This window comes from Perna viridis, chromosome 3 (assembly GCF_037379345.1).
Source record: "Perna viridis isolate PV_CMFRI_1.1 ecotype Kerala chromosome 3, ASM3737934v1, whole genome shotgun sequence".
Classification (NCBI taxonomy): domain Eukaryota; kingdom Metazoa; phylum Mollusca; class Bivalvia; order Mytilida; family Mytilidae; genus Perna; species Perna viridis.
The window spans coordinates 15,386,343-15,411,182 of record NC_142447.1 but is presented as its reverse complement, the minus strand read 5'-3'; the positions used below and the strand labels follow the sequence as shown (position 1 = coordinate 15,411,182).

Below are 24,840 nucleotides of genomic sequence, written 5' to 3'. Positions count from 1 at the left end.
GGAGCTCCTCAGGGGAAATGCATTATTAAATTTAATTTTTTTAAGTGTTCCATATTAATATAACAGGATAAAAAAGTATAGGTACATTGTCGGAAATTATTGAAGGTAAGTGTATTTGGCTTGGAACCAGAGAAAAAGCTCGCATTTCCTACCCGTTCTGTCGCCTCGTCACATATCTTCAATAATTTTCGACGATGCATCTATATTGTATATGTGTGACATCATTTAAATAATAGCAAATGTTAATTCCAAAACAATAGGGTAACTGGCCTGATTTGCCAACGTTTTAACACAAAGTAAAGGTCAGAGATTCATGTAAACTTATGCCACCACTTTGCGTTTTTCCAATTTTGCTCAAGAACATTTGAGCACTCCTTGCATTGACTGATTTCACAAAGCTTGACAGGAATGGTTTAATCAAAGAGCTTCCACGGCCGATTCAGTTATGGTTTCACTTTATTCACCAAGGGGCATCTGAATCTCTGATTGGCAATTTTTCAGGGATAATTACGCTACTCTGAAACCACAGCTAAGTACCAGTTGTAAATCCAAGGATTCGTAAAAGGGGGCCAAAATAAATATGCAATAAAATACAGCAGATAAAGAAGTTTCATGATATTTTTTTTATCAATTTCTATTAATTTTTTTTAGTAATTTTCGTGGTTAACATAAGAATGTGGTGTACGCGTAGGTTCTCAATACCCTCTATAAATGATTCACTCGAGTCTTTTTACTCAAAGTTGCATGCAATGTTTGGGCATATAAATATAAAGACTGCAACCATTTAATTTTCCGGGGGAGAAATGTGGATTTTTTTATAAAAGCTTGTTTTTAGATAATAAGCCAAATAATTATTTGGCTTATCACTAGGGAGGGAAAATGAATGTTACATAAAATTTTTAAGAAACAAATTGCTGTGGAGTTAATTTAGAACATAAAAAGTGTATGCTGCATATAGGAGAGTTCTTCGTGATGTCATCACTTACCTGTGATTTGGTTTTGGTTGGCAAAAAATCCATTGAGTGGCATTGGGCATCAACTTTAAATCATCATAACTTTTTCGTTTTTTTAAGATAATTGAAAAATTCTTTTGGTTCCCTAAACTGCCAATAAAACTCTTTTTATCCATAAAATTCTTGAAGAAATATTCAGTAACTAGACTATATGAGCATAAAATTTTAAAGACAATATTATATGAAAAAAGAGGTTTACATATAAATATCGTTTCAAATTTATTCTTCAAGTAAAACAGTCATAAACTCACATATAAAATATGAATTCTTTTATGTAAATGAAACATTTTGAACCAAATGAACCAAAATTGGATGTAAAATAACAAAGCTATAAAGTTTTGAAAATTGGGATTCTAATCATGAAATTGTTAATTGTTTATTTAGTTGTATTTGACACTTAATGATATGCAAATTAGTGAATATGACATCACTAATGAGATTTGCGAACTCTCCTATACTAATCGGTGCATGCCAAAGAAAATATCAGGTATATACCTGAAAGTAATATTTTTTATATAGCTTCAATTCATCAATGCCTTTCATGTATAGCTTTAATCCATGTAAACTATATATGGAAATTAAACAGCAATAAAACTATGTAGTACATTTTTAAAATAAAATAGGTAAGTATGATATAGAATTATTTTACTCGGCAACCCATTTATGATGGTCGTTTTGGATATACTAAAGTGCTCACATAGTTTCAAGTTCGCGATATCGATTCCAGCCTCATAATCATTTAACGTTTATTTTAAAACTAAAATGGATTAAATTTCATTATTTATCTAATATCTAAACATATCATTATAATATAAAAATAACAACAACAAACAAAATGCGGGTGTCGAAACCCCGGGAGTTTAATCGTGCAATTTCGTGTGTTCTCTCTTTTATTCGCAGCTCTCGTCATCATTATTTGCTGTGATCCTGACGTCAACGGCCTTGGACACAATTGGCATGAGTTGAGGAGGAAACACATTCAGAGAAGCAGTTTAACTCGGCGGACATGCGAAGGAAATAACAACAACAAAACTACGTCAACTGAATCAGAGATAGTCGAAATGAAAACATGAGTGTTGACGCTTACGCCCCGAATTCCCAAACGTTGACATTCCTCGAAACTGAAGAGGACCTCATTGGGGCTGACACGCAAGGAACTGAATTTGATTTCACCGATTTCACTTTACCATCACAAACACAATCCCAGACTCAGGCATCACAACTTGAAAATACACAGAGCCAGGTAGCTATCTAACTGACATTTCAGTTCCATTATCAGTTACCTGTAACATGCTGCGAAGAAAAAGGGGGAGGGGCATAAATTTGACACATGTGTCTCCTGTTGCAACAAGTTTTTGTTGTATTATAGTACAAGTTCTAGTAATTCAAGTGAGCTATATGGGTCGTTTAATATGTAAAGGTGATTAACATTTATTTGACACTAAAATTTTCAAAACATGCACTGACAATGTGTACACATGCATTTGATCCTGACTGACCTGAACCAGGAAAAACTGCAACTGATTTTTATAATTCAAGATTCATGTATTCCAGTTCTTGTTGATATGATAATGTACTTTTAATGTGGCCTGAGTGGACTCTTACTCTTAGCATGCATTGACTGTAAAATTTTGTTGTTCACTTTTACAAAGGTTTAGGACACACGTTTTACCAACTTTCATCTTGTGCAGTCTTCTCTTGGCGATAATATATGTTATGCTAATCAGGATATTAGCACAAATACATGTAGGACATGTACATTGGACACCATCGTGACACTTACGTCACGAATTGGTTCATGAACATTGTTGCTATTTGAATATTATTCAAGGTTGAAAAAATGTGTCCAAAAGGTCTGTGACATAGCTGTGTAGTGCTAATATGAAAATCTTGGGCAGAGTTCTGCCGAGGGGATCGCTATTAGGGAGGTATTTAAATCAATCTGAGGCTTAACACCATTTGTTTAAAACAATGCTAGATGCTCAATATGACTTGGTAGATAAGATTGTGCTAAGCAAAACAAAACTTCACTGTGGTATTGTATTAGACACTTGACCAAACTTTATCTGCTTTGATAATATCTTAGGCAGGTTTCAAATCATAGAATTTGGAAACAGTTTTGTATTTGTGTGAAAAGCAAATACATGTGTATTTATTTCTCCAGCAGGTAAATGGTGATGCAAATGTACCTAATGATGTAGACAGTAAAGTGAATGCAGTTAACCAAGGTGTTGGTGAACTTAACTTTGAGGAAGATGAAGAGGAGCAATTTTGTATGAAAGATTTGCCAAAACATGCTTGTTCGTAAGTACAAAAAAGATGATATTGGATTAAAAAAAATGCCTTTGTAAATGTCAAAGATTTTAAATCAACCTTGAATGAATGAAATGAAATGGGATGTTTTATTTCACCTTTTGAATGTAAATTGCATGTTCTTGAATGTAAGAAATACAACTTGTTCAAAAATATCATCCAACTCTTTTATCAAAATAATATACTGATCAAAACAGACTTATTGACTAAGAGAATGAATTGAGTCATTAATTCTCAATGTTCATATTTTCTGGTTGTTATTTTAATTTTAACACTTTTTTGTTTTAATTGGTACACCTACATGTATATCACATTTTGATTGACAGATACTGTGGAATCCATGACCCAAGTTGTGTAGTGTTCTGTAACAGTACAAAGAAGTGGTTTTGTAATGGCAGAGGAAATACATCAGGAAGGTTAGTAAATTCATCATTGTACACACATTTAATTCAGTATGTTTAGTTGACACAGTTATGGTAAAAACTGAAATAGCCCATGTGAAAACTATTAAGGTAATTACTAAAACATGGCTTTAGGTTTGGTTCTCAATCAATCATCTCTAGGTTTGCCTTCCACTTTTCATTAAAACATGGAAGTTGGTAAATTTACATTAATTCTAGATTTTTTGTGTTGCCCAAATTAATAAAAAGACTGGTGGCATAAAATAAGTGACATAAACTGACATTTTGAATTAATGTACATTATACACCTTTATTGAATTATAGTATTTGTATATTAACTTATTTTTGGTTGAAGTGGGAAAAAAGTAAACCTGGCTGACAGGATTTACCTACTTTATCTCTTTAACAAATTATATAAAATTTACTATTTTGGTACCATGAGAGTTTTTGAGAAGAAGCATGAGTTAAGAGATATATTTTGTATTACAGTCATATAATCAACCATCTAGTAAGAGCTAAAGCTAAGGAAGTGACCTTACACAAGGATGGACCTTTGGGAGAGACTGTATTGGAGTGCTACAACTGTGGATGTAGGAATGTTTTCCTGCTTGGGTTTATCCCAGCTAAGGCAGACTCTGTTGTAGTGTTGCTATGTAGACAACCTTGTGCCACCCTCTCCAATCTAAAGGACATGAACTGGTAAAATATATTCAACTTCATCTTATTATTTTAGATTATTTGACAGAACTGATTTAAAGCATAGTTCTGCTTTTTCAAATTCAAATTTTACCATTATCGTTAATCATTCCTTTCTTTTATTGTATATTTTCTTCCCGTTTTGCTCTTTTTTGTTGTCTTAGTAAAATCAGGTCTGATTTAAGGAATTCCTTATTTTTAGATTTTAGAAACTTGTACATGTAATCCTCTTCTTGTTCTTTGTGGGCTCCTGATTTGGAAATAAAGGATGTGTTATGTTATGTACAAACTACCAACATATATTACAGGGATCCTAACCAGTGGCAGCCTTTGATTCAGGACCGTCAGTTTCTCTCGTGGTTAGTTAAGGTACCATCAGACCAGGAGCAGATGAGGAGCCGACAGATCACGGCGCAGCAGATTAACAAGCTAGAGGAGTTGTGGAAAGATAATCCTGATGCTACACTAGAAGATTTGGAAAAGCCTGGAGTTGATGAGGAACCACAACAGGTTTTACTGAGGTAATGATACATTATGGAGAAAGATTGAACCATTGTGGTAGCAGGTTCTTGTTCATTTTTGTTGTGTGTAGTTTTTGGTTCTTTTTGGTTGAATGACTTTTTCTTCATTTTTCTTCAGGGTCCAGTTTCATAAAAAAAAAGTCTCAAATTGAAATTTCCTCAAATTCTTCCTCAACTCAGGTATTGACTAATCAAATTTATTGAAATTGAAGATTTAGAACAAATTGAAGGATTTGAGGGAAATCTCAGTTTGAGATTTTTATGCAACCTTGCACTGGTGTTTCTAACAGTTTAAAATCTTTCCTTGTTTGTACTTTTGGTATCATTACTCATTCTTAGAAGCTGTTGCTGCTCTTGGCATGCTGCTAATTATGTGTAAAGTACATGGTAAGTGTACATTATAACCCTTAGAATTTGTTAAAAAGTAACTATTACAAAATGTACCAAAAAACTTATAATAGAAAAAATGAAAAGAAAGATGTATATGTATCACATTTATTTTATTGGGACTTAAAAACAATGTAAATTCAATTTAATTTTTAACCCACTGTTACTTTATTGCAGGTATGATGATGCGTACCAGTACCAGAATATCTTTGGACCATTGGTGAAGTTAGAGGCTGACTATGATAAGAAGCTGAAGGAATCGCAGACCCAGGATAATATAGTAGTTAGATGGGATGTTGGTCTTAATAAGAAAAGGATTGCTTTCTTCCATCTTCCCAAAGCTAATGATGGTAAAACATTTTTTTGCACCTTAATAATTCATGTGGAATTGGAAAAACAATTGAAAATACTAAATGATAGTATTTAGAGCCAATTGTTATTGTATTTTATATTCTAATCAATGTCTTTTACAGCTATCAGCACACCTGTTGCAAAAATGGTTGGTGACAGATGCTTCTTTGTGTTGTGTAGCATAGCAAGTATCTATGTGAAAAGATTAATTTTTGATAAATTATCGATTGATTTTGTTTTATGACTGGTACATACTGACATGCAGTAACTGTGTCATATAAAATGTAGGTTGTTGGAGCAGACAGGTTGAAAACAGTGTTTAGAAAAAAATGATCATGTTTTATTTACAATTTATTATGATTGCCCACAAAATAAAAATTAAAGATATATGTATATTATTTAATATTAATAAGGCATACATTTGAAATGAAATTATAGTATCTAGGTTTTGCTGGTTTTTAATTTGTACATACTGGTTCTTTGGGAGAGCTTTCAGTTTTTCCCTTGTACTCCACTTGTGAAAAAGACACTCATACTTATGGATGAAGTCCCAGGTCTTCAATTAGGACTACCATAAAATCGGTTAATCTCTGCTCATTTTGATTGATCTCTCAAGAGTTTACTTATGTTTTTAGAGATGAAATTGATGCATGGGGATGAGTTGAGACTTAGATACCAGGGAGAGCTACACAAGCCATGGTCTGGTGTTGGACATGTCATCAAGATACCTGACAGTATCCTTTATCTGATTTTCATTCTGGGGAATTATAGAACTGTGTGGGAATAACATTTTTTATATGACTAGCCCATAGGTTTACCTTACATATCCTAAATTTATCTTTATGTATGTTTTGAGCAACTAGCCAAGAAGCTAACAGTCAAATTTTATCTTTATTTCTTGAACAAAGATTTTCTGAATATCATTAACTAAAACCAATTTAAGCTACGGGGCTAATGGCTAAAGTGGGTTTATTTCTTTCATTAAGTCTTTTCTTCTGTAATCAATTAAGACTATATTAAGTAAAGCCGAATTCATCATTTTAATTCAGAATTTACAAAGTTGTCTGGTGGATTAATTGTAAGACTGTGTTGGTTGGTTAAGAAATTATTGCATTGATATGAACTTAAACCAAGGTTATTGACCAAACATAATGATCTTACCTTTTTGTTGACATTGTACTCTTGAATTCACCCAGGAGCAAAATGTTGAGTACTATCTTTAGCAAGTTGTACTGATTTCTTCCTTATCCCTGATCAGACCATAGTGATGAGGTGGCCATAGAACTGAAGAGTAATGCTGGTGTTCCAACTGAATGTACACATAATTTTGTGGTGGATTTTGTATGGAAATCTACATCATTTGATAGGTAGGTGTTCAATTTACAGAAAGTTGTAAGTGAAAAATGGATCAGAAATTCTTATAGATAAGTAAGAGAAGATTTTGTAAGGTGGAAATTTAGGATTGATTTTTACATTTGTGCATTTTTTTTATACTGACAGCAAATTCATTGATAACAATAGAGATCATACGAGTACAGAAAATCAGCATGCTTATTACTTAAAATTAGAGATTTCAGTTTTGATTCTTTTGCAACAGGTACATGTTGTTGAAAACTGACAGTCTTTACACTGTTTTCTTTTTTTTTTCAGCCTAATTTCAAAGAACTTTATCCCTACATCAAGAAATAGTGGTGCTTTTTCAGCTTAATGGCAAGCAGCTACTGAAAACTTAATTTATTTTTATGATATACATGTACAATTTAGGATGTTAATCAAATTTTATGGCTATTAACTTAATGTCTAGCTCTCTAAAGGATGTATTATATTACAACCTGTAGATAATAGTATACAAAAAAAATATGACTGAATGTTGTATCATCTAGTCATTATATTTTTTTTTTATTTCATACAGAATGCAGGCTGCTCTGAAGACCTTTGCTGTAGATGAGACATCAGTATGGGGTTACATTTACCACAAACTGCTAGGACATGAAGTAGAGGATGTTGTCATCAAGTGCCAGCTTCCAAAGAGGTTCAGTGCTCCAAGTCTGGCCGAGCTCAATCACTCACAGGTCTATGCTGTAAAGACTGTGCTGCAGAGACCACTGAGTCTGATCCAGGTGAAAAAAAAATGATCAATTCTCATCATGTAGTTTGTTCTAAAGTGTTTACAGTTCTCTAATAAGTAAGGGTAACCACAAAATTACCAAACACTAATCCGATTCATAATCAAGTCAAATAAAAAATAAATCTGGCAAAATAGATATGACGGAGCAGCTGGTACTATTTAGAATTGTTGACAGGATTCACTGTTTACCTGTTTTGGTGTGAAAACACAAAAGAAATGCAACATTTAATTCTAAAAAATACATACCACACAATAAAGTTTTTGACTCCTTTAGGACTGAAGCTTATTCATGATATCATGTACTATTAAAGTTCAGCTGCCGAATTCACATAAAGTCCTCAGTGTTAAATTTATCGTAATGACTTCACAAAGCAATTTTCAGTTTCTATAATGAGCTCATAACTTATGGCTCACTTTACACGTACGATTTCTTGTGAAATTGTCAGTAGTCTTTGGAATGAAGAGGAGAAATTGGACAAGACTAGAAAAACTTTCAAAGAATATGATTACCATGAACAAATGTTTATAGATATTTCATTTTTCTTTCCTGCAGGGTCCCCCAGGAACAGGAAAAACTGTAACATCAGCAACCATTGTTTACCACCTGGCTAAACAGAACCAAGGGCAGGTGTTGGTCTGTGCTCCATCTAACATTGCTGTTGACCAACTGACAGAGAAGATACACAAGACTGGACTTAAGGTTTGTACATTTTATATTGAAAATAAGGTGATTTGATCCTACATCTAATGGCATTTTGCGGAATTTTTTATTCTGTAAGCAGCAGTCAGTTTCACAAAAAGTGGTTAGTGTAAAATTTATCATTGGTTTTGACATTACAAATATAAAAAAAAAAAGAACCTTCCAGACTGTTATTCTGTTGTAATGTAGGTGGAGCAGAGTGATTGCGCAGTGGAAGCGATTTTACGATTGTTTGTTCAATTATGTAATTGGGAAGCTAGACGACGAGCACTATAACTTTTGTCTACGACCATGATTTCGATTAAAAACGATCTTTCTAATCCTACGTTTATTTACATAATATATACATTCACATATTTGAATACAATGTTTACCGATCGAACTCTGATTTCTAACTGACCATAATTATGTGCCGAATCAGAACAAATAAACCCAATTAACCTAAATGTAACGGAAAAAAACCCAAATTACCAATTTGAACTTTTACTCTCTCATTGTCTGTCTGATACAGATCATTAAATATGTTAAACAGCTGACTGCTATCAAAATAATTAATTAGTTCCAAGTACTGGATGACCAAACAACGACTATCTTATCTTAACCAGATCAAGGTTACAATTTGATTTCTATGTAAAATTATCAATGAAAATTAAAAGTGAAAAGAAATAAAGCTAATTAAAAAAACGTTATCTAAAAACATATGAAAATTGAAGTCAAAAAATATAATTGTCTTCTAAACAGTAGGACTAGATTCATGTTGATTAAGGTCTCATTTTTTCTTGAACTTTTATCACTTTACAAACACTGGTTAAAAAAAAGTTCAGCAGAAAATTTAGTAAATGAGTATTTATACATGTAATATTTGTTCCTTGGTTATTGAACAGGTTGTCAGACTCTGTGCCAAGAGCAGAGAAGCCATTGATTCCCCAGTATCCTTCCTAGCCCTTCATAACCAAATCAGAAATATGGATAGTGTACCAGAATTGGCCAAGCTTCAGCAGCTGAAGGATGAGACTGGTGAACTGTCGTCTGCCGATGAGAAACGGTACAGGGCTCTGAAGAAACAGTGTGAAAAGGAACTGTTACAGGTATAGTTAACTACAAAAATGTTTAGAAGGATGTCTTTTGTTAAGTACAGTTTTACTTGTTCTTCAGGCAGAAATCTTACAACTTTGAAAATGAGTATAAAAGTATATTCAATGGAAACAAGTTTGAAATATAATGCCTGTTCATTGTGAGTATGGATTCGGTCTGTCCTCTTTTCTTTGATTGATATTACTAAAGAAATGTTTTCTAATCGTTACTATTAGATACGAAAATACACATTTGATTCATATGTGAAGTTGGACGATTTACATGTACATTGGATTAGTACATGTATCTCTCTAAATTCTTGCCTGGATAATACTTTTTAGTGAATTTGCTTTATATTTGTGGAGGTAAAAATGAAAAGCTGAAGATGTGAAATTCATACTGTAGAAAATATTTCTCATTTCAGCATGCTGATGTTATCTGTGCCACCTGTGTTGGCTGTGGTGATCCCAGACTGTCCAAGATGCAGTTTAGATCTGTACTGATTGACGAGAGTACACAGGCGACAGAACCTGAATGTATGATACCTGTGGTACTGGGATGTAGACAGGTAAAACATTTTGAATTTATTCATTTTCACCTGTTTTCATTGATTCTTTCAAACGAAAGTATACAACAGTATCTATTTTCACAGTCTGAAGAATGATTTACAGCATATCATTGTAAAAATTAGTTTTGCTGGTTATATTTGATCACTCTCAATAGAAAAATTTCGATAAAATTTCTTGCATTTATAGAAGTAGCATTGAAGAGATTACGAGGAATATAATAGTATTACAGCACAATGAAATAATGTATTATGTAGTTAAGTAATGTGATGATTAGGACTGCATATGAATATATTTACCTTTTCTCTAAATTCTTCCTGTAATTTGCAAGTAACTAGACTTATCATACCCACAAAATCGAATATTTAAGCAGTGTCACTGTTTCAGGATTCCACTTTCCTGTCACCTTGGGCAAGTGCGGAAAAGTTGGTTAATAGGTCCCACTTTTTCTTTGGCAAGTAGAAAGCTTGAATTTTTTAAAGGATTTGTTAAATTTGGAAAGCAAACTTAAAGTGGGAAAGTTCATCTTCATTGAGCGGTTTCCTTAGGAAACCTAAAATTTTGGAAATATCCTAGGACACTGACGGTGTAAGCTAAGCGTTACTCACTTCTTTAGTATCTATAATCTGTTTTTTTTTGCAGTTGATTCTTGTTGGAGACCATTGTCAGTTGGGACCAGTAGTGATGTGTAAGAAAGCTGCAAGGGCTGGTCTGTCCCAGTCTCTATTTGAACGTCTAGTGGTGCTTGGTATTCGTCCCATACGTCTACAAGTACAATACAGAATGCACCCAGCTTTAAGCTCTTTCCCATCTAACATATTTTATGAGGGATCTTTGCAGAATGGAGTTTCTCCAGGTAAGGAAGCTAGTGCCATGATGTGACCAAAGTTGTTATTATGACTATTAATATACTTCTATCAATATACTTCAATATGTTGATTAAAACAATTTCTTGATTTGACAATATTACATATTGACATTTCTAGTGAGATAGCTTTGCATACCCAAAATTGTTAAAAGAATATAGAAATCGCCTTTTTTAAAGATTCATATTAAACAATTTAAAAAAGTGAGATACATGTAGATGTATATCAAGCAAACAAAATAAGTTTGTTAATAAACAGTGTGACACCATGTGAAAAAATGCATTGCTAGGAACAGCTTCTTGCATTTAGAATGGAATATATTTCTATACAGATTGATGATAGGCAGTGTATTTTTATTTTTCAGCTGATCGTACAAAGAAGAATCTTGATATACCTTATCCTCAGCCAGACAAACCTATGTTTTTCTATACAACATCAGGACAAGAAGAAATTTCAAGCTCTGGTACATCTTACCTCAATAGGTAATGTTGTTGTTATTTACATATGTATCTTTAAGTAGTAGACTTTGTAAGAATCATGCAAATTCTGTAAAATTCACAAAAAAGGCTACACATTTTTATTTGTCATTAAGTTGCTTTAAAAGTCTATATGATGAAATGTATAATTATTCATTCCAATCTGTCTGCTCTTAAATAGGAGATAATCCACATTGAAAATATAACAGTTTCTATAGTATTTTAGTGTTATTTACAGAGTTATCTCCCTTAATTTTGAATTCTGCTGTACAATCTATATAATTTTTATCTCCTAAGAGCATGGGTTATATGAAAAGCCATGTGTTAATTTCTGTGAATTACGACACCTTAAACAAAATTTAAAATATGTAGGCTTTCCAACCATAAAGCACATTTTGCATGATTCTTACCTGGAGTGCTACATAATATGTGGGTTAATTTATACATATAATCAATCATAGTATGCAAATTTTGACAGAATGTTTTTTTACCTACATGTACTTGTAGGTCATAAATCAAATTATTGAAACTTCAACTATTTACTAATTGAATATTGTTAATAAATTACATTCGTAAGAATTTTGATGGTATTTGTAAGTGACTATTTCAAAGTCACTGTTGAGGAAACTTGATTTATGCCAATGACTATTAATTCTCTTACTTATGTTGTGAAATAACATCTGTGCAATGTTACTTTACTCAGTAATTTGATTTAAATCATTCTGTCAACAGAACTGAGACAGCAAATGTAGAAAAGATAGCCACCCGATTCTTGAGATCTAACATCAAGCCAGAACAGATTGGTATCATTACACCATACGAGGGACAAAGAGCATACATTGTACAGTACATGCAGTACAGTGGATCTCTAAACAAGAAATTGTATCAGGTAAGATTGATTTTGTGAAACATTCCGTATCCCCTGCTAGCAAAGTTGGAAAGAGATATACATGTATTAATGCTACCATCCATTCTTCTATCTGTCTGGAATTGACATCCATAAAACAAAATCTGAGTGGAATTTGGTTCTTTGAAAATTGAGTCCTATGAATTTTCAAGATAATGGAGTTTTACATAGAGACGAGGTACCAAGATTTCCCCTGTTTTTTTTTTTTAAAGTTTGTTCCATACAAAATATTGGATGGCAGTCATATTTGAAAAATACAACACAAGTTACAATCTGGTTCTGATCAAATAAATTTTTTAAAGATTTGTTGAAAAAAAAAAAGAAAGAAATGTTCACTGTTGTCCTTGTGAGAAACACTGTAAAGAAATGTCATGTTGAAATTTATTTTTTTATCTTTGTACAAAAATTCTACGAACTTCTTTTTGTTGTGGATACTGAAGAATAAATAAATCGTGAATACAGAAAGTTAATGATAAATGGAAATATTTTTTTCTCCAGGAGATTGAAGTTGCTAGTGTTGATGCTTTCCAAGGCAGAGAAAAAGACTACATTATCTTGTCCTGTGTTAGATCCAATGAACACCAAGGAATCGGATTCTTGAATGACCCAAGACGTCTTAATGTTGCCCTGACCAGAGCCAGGTAATACGAGAGCCTCTTTTTCTTGATCAATTATTACCAAACAGGGAGCATAACACCTATTACAGCAGGTACTGCTGGAACAGTACTAATAATTTGTTGATTCATCATGACTAATCTAAATTTCTTTTCAAAATTAAAAAAAAGAAACCAGCCTATTTTACTTGGTATTTTACTCTGTAACTAATTAAAAAAAGTTCAAACAAATATGCTCATTATCCCTCCGTACGTATCGAGAGTTGGGTGCTACGCCTCTGCTAAAACATGTATCAAATTTCAAGCAATAATTGATCTTTTAAATGTGCTACCTGTAAAAAGATAATGCCATGAATCAAAGAGTTTTTTTTAAGAATTATTCACATCTTTTGAACATAATGAAGAAATTATTGTGTTGTATTGTTTTGCAGGTTTGGAATCATTATAGTAGGAAATCCAAAAGTCCTTTCCAAGGTAAGTCTTCTGTCAGTACATGCTTTTCTTGTTGTAAGAATGTTGGTGAATTCTAAAGAAGCGAGTCTTTCTTGTTTATATTATTATATTTTATGACTATGAACAAAGTATGAAGTTATATGCCTGCAGAGCTGTTTACCATTACGATTTCTTCATAGTTTCTAGAAAATTTGACAGCAAATTAAGCTGTAGGGATTGTGAATCTCTCTGTAAAACCTGTGTCAAAATGGCACAAAATTTGTGATTTTACAATTCATCTTCATAAATTATGACTAAAAGTTTGGTTGGGATTCAAGTAGCATAAACAAGTCTGTTTCTGCAGTTTTATGACTTTAAATATTTTGTAATTGTGCGTGTATCTGATCACTTTATTTTGCTAATTGATTTGACAACTTTATATGTTTACTTTACCTATTTCTTCTTCAGCAACCATTGTGGAACCATTTACTAACTTACTTCAAAGAGCAGAAATGTTTGGTAGAGGGACCATTGAACAACTTGAAAGAGAGTATGATACAGTTCAGTAAACCCAGGAAACTTGTCAACACTTCTAATCCTGTAAGTATTTTATTCTGACTTTTTATTTATATTTATATATGAAGTATTTATATAGTATACAGTATAGTGGGTAATTTTCTTGGGTGCTAATTTGTGTGTATATACATTTTATCAGCCATTCTAAAACTGCTAAATTCACCACATTACAGTACCAATGAAAATTGATTTAAATACAAAGTTATCTACAAATGGACAAAAATTAGAGAACTAATCAAGTGGAAAGTTTCTTATTTCAGCAAGTAAAATAGAAAACTTCAGGGGATAGAGATGGTTTTATTTTGATTGTACGTTCATAAAGTAACTTCCTTTGGTAGTTAACTGAAAATTCGACAACAAGGTTAAAACTTTCTGCATTTCAAGAGGTATTTTAATCTATGTGATATAGAAATTTTAATCTCCTATGTATGATTGATTCTTCTGGAAAAAAAACTACTTATATGTATATACTTGTTTATTTTAGGGTGGAAGGTTTATGAGTAACATCATGTTTGATGCCAGAGAAGTTATGATCCCAGGCAGTGTATATGATCGAAGTAAGTTCTTTTTACATGTACGAGTTCACACCACTTTGGCATCTACTTTTGAACTTATTGTGTTTTTTTTTTCATTGCCCTGCTGTAGGATTACCTTTTGACTTCATAAGCATGCAGATGACAGTAACTGCTACCTCTTAATGAGACTTTAAGTTCTATGGTAGATTTCACAAAAGTGGTAAATGTAAAATTAGTCATGAGTTATGATGTTATGATAGAAAATAGCATTGTGAAATCATAACTTATCAGGGGCGGATCCAGGATTTGAGTTTGGGGGGGGGGGATGTCAATTGAATTAAATGCCATGCAAAGCAAGACAAAAAATATGGGGTGAAACTTGTGATTTTTTTTTTCTTATGGTTTTTTTTTTGGGGGGGGGGTATGCCCGGCACGCCAGTTCTTGGATTCACACCAGCTTATATCAGTTTTACATTTCTGACTTATTGTGAAATTTACTTCCGTTACTTACAGTTAAGCAAATGTTTGTGCAAACTTGAGCCTGAAGGAAAAGTGACAATCAAGAAATTTTATTTTTAAATAAAAATGGACCTGAAGTAAGCATGTCTGTCTGTCTGTTTGTCATTATCAAGGTGATAACTTGAAAACAGGTCAATGAATTTTTTTAAAGTTAGTACATTTCTTTAGTACCATAAAATGCAGGTTAAGTTCAATTTTCTGTAAAATCCAAAATGTAGTTATCAAGTTTGGCTATTTTGAACATTTTTGCCACCCCCTTTTTTTTCCTCACTACGTGGTGGAGTATCACTTCATGTTCTATCAGTGCCTATTTTTAAGTTTTATTCCTTTGTTTTTTTTTTTTAATATTTTTTACCCTTATGATAAAGGTCAAGGTTACAGAGAGCCTGTGGTGCGTACTCATGATCAGATGAGCTACATTGGCCCAGAAAGAGCCTATGCCGGACCAGCTGTCAATCTGCCTGTACCTGTCAATATGTTTATACCACCAGCCATGCCACAAACATTCAATGGGCAACCACCAATGCATATGGGTAAGAATATAAGTCCAAAAACACTGCAAGATTTAACTAGTCCTTAAAGTCACTGATGTAGTTTAAATGTAGTATACAACTTTTGGGATTAAGTTGCATGTACTTGTTAAAGTATGTTAAAATAAGAGGATGTTGTACTTAAATTAGGACTCATATTTGTAACATAGGAACAAAAATCAATTCTCTATTTTTTTTACACACTGAATTTCTCTGTTATTATCTATAGCTACTACATTAAGACTGAGTACTTACAGGTTAATTTTAACTTAATGAACAGTTGTTGTAACAGTCTTGATTGCCTGTACATTTTATATAGAAAAATGTAAAGTTTAACAGAATTATGGCTTTGGCTAGAATTTTTTGCTTAGATTAGCCTTTTGGTAAACCAAATGGGTAGACAGAACTTGGCACTTGCTAATAAATGATAATTTTAAATTATCATGATTATAGCAACAAATACATTTTGTAGGATATAGCTATGAAAACATATTCATTTTTCTCTTAGGCAACAAAGCTCCTCCTGGACGCTTTAACAACAGGGGACGTGGTGGTCGTCAGAAACCACCAAGGTACAGTAACACTCAAGTACAACAGCCTCTGAGCCAGGGAATGAGTCAGAGTCAGGCGAGTCAGGTATATCCTTGTTCTTGTGTCAAATTCTCACTTAGTGAGTGGGTGGTATATTAGAATCACCTTGTCCATCCCTCTGAATTTCATTGCAATTATCTGAACTCTTAATGGATTGCTTTGAATTTGGTATGTGGCTTTAACTAGATTTGGCATAAATTGTAAGAGATTTTAGTTGTCATATGATTTCTGCTTCCTGTTTTGTGGAACAAGTCCATTTAAAAGTTTACTGAATAAGTTGGGGTATACTTAGCACAACAATAAGTGCTACTTGTTATCAAAAGTGGGCATTGATAGGGTAGACATCATTAGATCACAAAACAAAAAACAAAAAAAAACATAAAATGCCGCTTGTAAATTAAAGCAGTTGAAGGAATGAACTCTCTGTTCTGTTTGAAGGAAAGTGCTGCAATATTTAGGGGATTTAGGCTTTATTCATGAAAAGGGAACAAATTTTAAAAGTCAAAAACAGAACTGTCTTACATAAAATATAGTTCAATTATATAGAAACAGGTTTTCTTTTGATTTAAACAGCTCAGAATGCAAAACATAGCTGAAACAACTTGAAATCCAGCATTTTGAAATTCTACTGCTTAACTTGAAATGACATTTTTACCTGTTATTCATGTGAAAGATAATTATAAATACATCAAACAAATCCAGATGTTAAATAATGCATATCGATACATACATGTAAGTCTCTTTCTATTCCTATGTTATGCAGGTACAGTTGTGCAGTGTTTTAACAATTTATGATTTGTTTTTCAGGACATGGGACAGTCCTTCTCACAGGGTCCACTCACCCAAGGCCAGATGTCTATGAGTCAACCTTTCCAAATGAGTCAACCAGGACTCTCAGGTCTCTCACAGCCTGAACTTTCACAGGTTAGTGAGTTATGGAGCTATTTACTCACTCAAGGGTGCATCAACATTGTTCTTAGTGCCAACATTACATTGAATTTTTTATAAGGAGTGGGAGTATTAAGTGATTACTATTTTTCCAATAAAAAATAATAAGGTTTTAAAAATATTTTCAGATTAAAGAATGACCACCTTTGAGGTTTTCCTAGGTTTCAATTTGCATTCAGACATCATTCATTCACAAGAAACAAAATATTTCAGAGAATTGTTCATTGCACTCATTTTGTTATTCAATGTGAAGTACATGTATAAAATCATTTCATGGTGTGTTCATTATTTTACTGGCAAAAAAACTTGAAAAACAGGTAAAATAGTTATATGGTAATGATAAATGAAAGTTCATTTGGTCATTGTTCAATGTTACCATGGTAACTGCAGGCCTATTTTGCTGCTTTGACAATTCATTATATGTTATGCTTATTTACGACAAAATTTGAATTAAAATGTTTCCAAATCTTTGGACCATTTGATTTACTGCTTTTAACACCCTTATCAAGTGTTTTGATGTATAAGTATTATTGTTTTAACTATACTATGAAATTTATTTGGTACCCTGAAAAGGTTTTACAGTTAAAACATACTTTAACAAAAAGTTATTTGAAAAATTCATGTTGGTCACCTATTCCTATAAATTAAATTGTTATTTCTTTCAATTATTGTGATTTTGATCATTAATAAAGGTTTTTATATTGCAATTTCTGTCTTAATTTTTACACAAAATTAACTTTGCAATAAAGTATATTGATATAAATATGCTGTTTAGGTTGAATTTTGAAGGGCAACAAAATTTAATATCTACAATGGAATTGATTTCTATTACAGGATAGCTACTTGGCTGATGATTTCAAGTCTCAAGCTGACGGTATGTTGTCCCAGGATTCTACATACCAGGGAGATCGCATGTTCTATGCGTCCCAGCTATCCCAGGGTCCATTCAACTAGGTGAAAAGGACTGTCGAACAGTGGCAGTGTACACACTGGAGCTAAACATAATGGACTAAATTCACAACAAAATGACGTGGTGAAGGAGGAGTAGTGTCTGTAAATCATGGGGGCCTACCTGACAACAAACGCAACCAGCCTGCTCTCGCTGAGTAAAAATAAAAAATGTGCAACGAAGCCTCAACCAAACCGTAGCACATTAGCTGCCATCCATGTTTGTTCACCAGGTGGTGCTCGGGAAGTTTTCGACTGGAAGTAGAGACGGACACTGCGGAAATAAAATCAGTGGAATGTGGAACTTGATAATGATCGATTAATTCTTGTTTAAAAAAAAAACAATCATTTTTGTTAACTGTGATTATTATTTTTTTTCCCTTTTCTGGAAACATTTTTGCCTACCAGATCAGATGTATATTCTAATCAGATAGTTTATAGTCTTAGTTATTGTTTTTTTTTTTTTATGTACTGCTAATAATATAATTATATATTTTTGTTCATGCTTGGGTTTACAGTATTTTTTGTATTGTGCATGCAACTGTATTTGGCGTTTCACATTGTTGTTCCTCTATCCTCCTTAAAGGTAAAAAAAAAAAATGGATATTTATAACTCATACAATTATGTTGCTCAGGGGATAGGTGGCAGTCACCTGATTAACTACTTATCGTTAGGTAGTTGCTTCTAAATTGTTTCTATCAATATCTATTGAAATGTCGTCTAGAAGTTCCAGTCTCCTTCTCAAGTGTCTAGTCAGCTACCTAAAGAAGTTCTATATGTGAATACTATTTGACCAGTGGAAGACCCAACTCTATCCCCTGGACATCATCATTGTATGGGATGTAAAGAGAGACCAAATTCAACTAATAGTATGAAATCAAATTGTTAGCAGTTTGCTGGTTTGGTAATTGCGAGTTGAATTTTTAAGAAGCAGATTTGATTCACTGTAAAAAGATATCTGGGTACAAGGAATGGATAGATGAAGCTTTGAGTCCTGGAGGAATTAAACGCTTTGAACTCCTTTAAACTAAATTCCTATTTTCAATGATTTTTTGTTATTTTGAAAATTATGTGTGTATTTTGTGTGTTACATCTTAGACGTTTGCCAACTTCTTTAGTTGTTATCTGAATTTGACATTGTGATGTGGAATAAGTTATTTTTTAGTTTGTTTAACTTAACATTGTGTAATATTCTATGACCAAAGATATAATAGTGCTGTGCCTAGATAAATATATATCAGAAGCAAAGAAAGGGTATAAGAATGAAATGACTTCATAATATTTTGAAAGAACCAGTTAGAAAAGAAGACATGTAATTAACCAACTGATTGAAATAGATTTCAGTAGAGTGTGAAGTTTATAGAAATGCCAAAGCATGTACTGGGAGTAAATTGTGTTAATGCATGTTAGGAGAATTGAAATTAATGAAATTTTGTTGTTTTTACACTCTATATTAAAAATTCACTTATTTCGGAAAAATATATATCCTTGTAGAATTTGTGTAAGAATAAACACACTTGCAAATATCTTGTCTTTCATTCTTATGAAGAGCTCAATTAGATTGGTGGTCTGCTAAATTTTACTGTATAGATGTTATTATTTCCTTAGAAACAACACAGATTTCTGAATTAACTCTTAATACATGTATTATATTAAGAATGAAAAAATGTCTGTAACATAACTCCTGAAGCATGGAAAGGATACGAGTTTAAAGGTCATAATTCAGTACAGATTGAAAAACTTTTGTTTGTAAATTATTTGCCCTCCCCTTTCCAACTTAGGTGGGTGGACTTGCAGTTTTTTCCTCCTATCTGTCTATTTGTCAGTCACACTATAATGAGGGCAAATCCACGGAAATTGTTGCAACAAATTTCATAAAACTTCAAGGGTAGTTTAGATATGATATTTAGTTGCGCATATTACTAGAAATTTATGATTCATTCAATTTTGTGGGAGTTCTACCCCATTGAACCTTGGAACGTGGGGAGACTTGTGCTTTTGAAGAATTCAAGGTTTATGATTTAGGGATCTATTGTGTTTTTTGTTTTTGTTTCTGTCGGTGTTTGTGAATTGGAAAGATTTACATTCTGTATTAGAAGTTTAACTTTCATTAGAAACTTGAGATGAACCAAACAAATAATGAATTCAGACAAATGTGGTGGTTGGAACTATCCATGCCCCAGTAGGCTGTGGTTTATTCATTATACAAGAAGACCTATTTCAGATTTTCCAGTCATAAATAAACTTTTTACCTTTTTTAGCTCACCTGGGCATAGGTCATGTGAACTACTGCGATTACTTGGCGTCTGTTCTCGTTACCAAATTTTCATATTAATCTGTTCAGCCATGTTGGAGTTATTGCCCTTTTCAACATTTTTTTGCTATTATTAATGTTATTTTTTTCAAAAATCTTTGCCTCTGACACTACTTGACCAATTGGAACCAAATTTGGTATGAATGTTCCTTTGGGCATCCTACATAGAACTGATGTGGGGATGTATGATTTGTTGAAAAACATGGCCACCATTACTAAGAATAGAACAATGCGATCAGACAGTAGTTTTTCGCATATATCTCCAAAACTGTTAGGTTTAGCATAATTATTTCAATTGCTGAAATTATCCTTATCATAAGGCCTTGAAAGATGAAAAATGACGTTTTTTTACAGTTGTCAGTCAATATCTTGAAAATTATGATAGAAACTTTCAATCACTGAAATCATCATTATGATAGTCCTACCAGTTTTCTTGAGTCAAAATTGTTGGACAACTTGTTAAATTTATTGCCCTTGAAAGACAAACTTGAACAAGGTGAGCGATTAAGGCTCCTGGGAGTCTCTTGTTTCTTTCAAAAATTCTTCTCCTTTCACATTACATGAGCAATTTGAACCAAATTTGGTATGAATGTTTCTTAGAGTATTTTGCATGGAACTAATGGGAGTATTTTTGATCCGTCAAAAAAACATGGCCGCTGTGACTTAAAAAATAGATTATTAGGGTCAGACAAGTTTTTCGCATATATGTCCTAAACCGTAGGTTTAGCCAAACTCTGACATCAGGTTCACATATTCAGCATGATGAAGTCCATCTGTAGTCTAATTATCATGGTAACAGGAAATTATATTTATCTAATGATGTAACATGGCCTGTCTTTAGAAAGTTATAATGGACCGGTCCGAGAAGCCATAATAACCGGTTAAACCTATGATGGACTGACAAGGGAAATAATGCACAGTGTGTATATAAAAATAGACTAGCCTAGCTGGTCGAGTGATCTAGGGCGCTGCACTTCGTGCAGGCGGCGTTGCCATAGATTTCACAGCGGTACGAGTTAGCTTCCGTAAACTTGACAGTTCTAACATCGTTGGGAATTTTTCAGACCTTTCTATATGCTTACATTATCTTCCTTGTATCAATTTGATCCAAAGTTGATAGTGAAAGTTTCATTCTCTCTGGCTTCATTTAACGAATTAAGTATCATTCTGTGTAAGAATCTGGCAATGGTGGCACATCATATTTCTCAATTTGCTTTTTTTATCAGGAATTTTATCAATACATCTAGAAAGAAACTGAAAAGCTACTTAAATTTATCCTCAATTATCTGTGACGTAGATATTTTTTGACTACTTATATATGGAAAAAGTGCGGGAAAATTTTTCCGCCATTTTCCATTTTGCATTTCAACTTAATTTGACCTATCAATATTTTAAAAAAGGCAAATTTTACAAACATGTTGATGGTTTTTTCAGGAGGTTATCGGGTATAAATACTTAGTTAATGCAATAAAATCTCTGTTTTTTGTTCCCTTCATGTGCCACACCTTATACACATTTTGCCTGATTCTTAGACGGAGAAGTACTTATTTTACATACACTCACTAGAGTATTCTTGCTTTCAACATCACTCATGGTGTTTATTAGTTTATTCAGTTCATATTTTGCATTACATTAAAGAGGAATGGTTAAGGTCTAATAAAACTAGTTAACCCCTTGGCAGACATGGCGCGCCTGTCAGGAGATGTAGGTCAGTAATATGCTTTCGAGTCGTTATTTGACTTTTTAGTTTATTTTGAAGAAGTGTCATCGTTCTGTAACCATGGGTTACTTTTATTTTATTACTTTAGTCGCCGAGGCTTTTCAGATCTTACTTTAAGGTGCGTTTACAATTGGTGATCTCTGTAAGTATTTACTATTTTATAAAGGTTGTACTCAGGTGCATTTGTAGTTTCTGTCCGGTGTGGAACAATTTTTTTAAATATACAAGTATAGTTAAGGCTTCTTGTAGGTTTTTGGGGTTCTAATAAGTTCCCCCTTAGTTAATTTATTACCCAAAAGATTTGTAAACTTATTTCTAATAGTTGATAAAATTCAGTCCAGTGAAAAACGATATACATTTCGCTTACATTTTTTACAATATTTGCAGAATCGTTTGGTCCGCTGGTATACCAGTGAACCCCAGGGGTACCTCTAAATTTGTATCCCTACGTAGACTAAGTACATGGCTAGGCCCCCCTCCCCCAAAAAACTCATTTTTTCCAGTATACACCCCAAAACATCATACTTTGAAAAGACATCCACAAATTTTAATTCAGTTACGGCAAAATATAGCCTCAGATGCTACTTTGCCGTATTTTTCCAAAAAAAACGAAAGATATTCCATACAGAAGAAATTTGTAATGTCTGCGCTATTTTGAAAATATTATGGCTAGTGCTAAATATCCTAGAAGATATCCTTTTCACCTTCAAAACATATTATTAGATTGACATCAGCCGTTTGTAATCTTTCTCACCCCTCCCTCAAATACAAAAAGATTTTAAAGCCCATCATTTCCCCAGGCCATCTATCACGATTTTTCACAACCAAAAACGCCCTTGCGGTTTTGGGTGTCAAAAGAATAGGCCTGCAGCAGCGCTAAGCATGTCGTAAAAGGCGACTAAATAGTGTTCAGAACCCTAGGTGGCAGAGGGCTAGGGCACAGAGCAACTGGATTGTGTGCCGCAGGTGGTGGAATGGGGTACCCCTGGCATGTTACATGCTTGGGTCGTCAGGCCATAATACGGAAAACCTGACCGCAAACCATAGGGTGAACCGTGTTGGGAAAGATGCCACGTTCCTCGCACGTTAAAGAACTCTTCTGTGGTATTCTCCTGGAGTAGGAACTTTTTGGCTCCGCCACAGAAGGTTAAATTGCCCGACCCTACCCACCTCTCCCTATTTCCAGCGGCAACCAAAATTCGTCGACCCCATTACCCTGGTGTCCCATGCATCCCAATTTTCATTTCGTTATTATTTCATGTCCATTTTCAGGGTGTGATAGGACAGTGGTTAGACATCCTTGATTAAATAAAGTTAGTCTTAGTTAGAAAGGGAGGAGAGTGTATGGACATTTTGAGACTTTATAACTGATATTTTATCATGTGAACTTTTGATTAAATTAATATGTATAAGGGGTAAGACAACTATACAAAACATGAGAACAGGTACAAAATAACTACCAATACATAATGAAATTGCAATGTGGATAACAGATGATAAAACAAATTATAACCACATACTTGTACAAATCAAGAAGGTGTTACATGTACACATGACATATCCATATACATAAACAACCATTAAGATAACAAAGGTGCATGAGGAAAATGGTAGTTGTACAGGTTCATTTACAATTAAGAGGGTAATATCAATAAATAAATGACAAATTAAAAGGGAGGAAATAAACATAATGAATCAATCATAACACAGACATGAGTAGGGGGTTTGACCAATACGTAGTTGTTTTACATAATCGTTAGTATATATAGGGAGATAGGGAACTTAGAAGAAAGGACTAAGAAGGAAATTATTAAAGAGAGAACTTAAGAGATTTAAGTTCAAGAGGATTCGCCCTCAAGAATTGAGGCTTCTGACTCTTTCTCTCTTCTTATTGTTTGTACGTTGCTGTTGTATTGTGATTGCTGAATAATGAAAGTACCAGTCGTACGCCTATTGATCACGGCCATGGAAGGTAGTGGGAACAGATTATCACTCTGTTATAAGGGGCGAATCCAGGATTTTAGATTTTGGGGCGCACAGTTAAAATTTTTTGAGGTTTAACTCTTGAAATCCTCCTCTAGAGTGGGTGCAATGTAGATATCTTTTGTAGTAAAATTAACGAGAAATTAAAGTTTCGACCTACAACCGCCTAAATCTACCCCTGCTTTGCAAGTTTTAGGGGGCGCACGCCCGCCACGCCCCTGCCTGAAACCGCCCCTGATTTTATCATCCATTTCATGTTCAACGCCTGAATATAGCTGAATTATTGCTGCTCGGGCGTTAAACGCCAACAATCAATCAATCAATCACAACCAAAAATAAAATAATAATAAAAAAGTCAATAAAAATTAAATAACTAAAACACACACACACAACCCCCCCAAAAAAAACCAACCAAAAAACAAAAAACAAAAAAAAAAACAAACAAACAAAAAAAACAAAAAAAAACACAAAAAAACAAAAAAAAACACGAAAAAAACAAAAAATAACAAACGACACCAAAAATCTAAAAGAAGAGGGTATTAAGCTCAAGTTACTATTTTTTATCGGAAACCGCAGGGAGTGTATATTGGAATATAAAGTCCCTGGAAACCCTTAAACGAATATTATCTGTCGTTTTATTTCGTCGATCTCCGATTGCCCCATTAGTTACTCCGACATATAGAGTGCTTAATTATTCCAGTTACGGAAACCCAAACCGTCCTAGTTTTATTCAGATTTTAGTTTCGACAA

The 24,840-nt window shown here is 33.3% G+C and overlaps 1 protein-coding gene across 2 annotated transcripts; it reads left to right on the top strand.

Moving 5' to 3' along the window:
• The first annotated feature begins 1,932 nt into the window (after positions 1 to 1,932).
• Positions 1,933 to 19,599, top strand: LOC148621157 (regulator of nonsense transcripts 1-like). Of its 2 annotated transcripts, none has more exons than XM_088575239.1 (23): positions 1,933 to 2,256; positions 3,178 to 3,317; positions 3,653 to 3,742; positions 4,217 to 4,426; positions 4,732 to 4,944; positions 5,509 to 5,681; positions 6,318 to 6,416; positions 6,941 to 7,049; positions 7,595 to 7,802; positions 8,364 to 8,510; positions 9,395 to 9,598; positions 10,009 to 10,152; positions 10,793 to 11,006; positions 11,381 to 11,498; positions 12,225 to 12,381; positions 12,898 to 13,040; positions 13,445 to 13,487; positions 13,914 to 14,045; positions 14,506 to 14,578; positions 15,424 to 15,588; positions 16,094 to 16,221; positions 16,984 to 17,100; positions 17,959 to 19,599. In XM_088575239.1, the coding sequence occupies exons 1-23, from the start codon at positions 2,083 to 2,085 to the stop codon at positions 18,076 to 18,078; spliced, it is 3,321 nt and encodes a 1,106-aa protein (XP_088431365.1). In that variant the 5' UTR covers positions 1,933 to 2,082; the 3' UTR covers positions 18,079 to 19,599. The 2 variants fall into 2 exon arrangements, with proteins under 2 accessions (XP_088431365.1, XP_088431367.1); XM_088575241.1 differs by having other exon boundaries at positions 1,945 to 2,256; positions 3,181 to 3,317.
• The last annotated feature ends 5,241 nt before the right edge of the window (positions 19,600 to 24,840 follow it).

Coding starts and splice junctions, on each gene's coding strand:
- LOC148621157 (XM_088575239.1), top strand. CDS start 2,083: ATGAGTGTTGACGCTTACGCCCCGAATTCCCAAACGTTGACATTCCTC. Junction 2,257..3,177: donor TTGAAAATACACAGAGCCAG/GTAGCTATCTAA, acceptor TTATTTCTCCAG/CAGGTAAATGGTGATGCAAA. Junction 3,743..4,216: donor AGAGGAAATACATCAGGAAG/GTTAGTAAATTC, acceptor TTTGTATTACAG/TCATATAATCAACCATCTAG.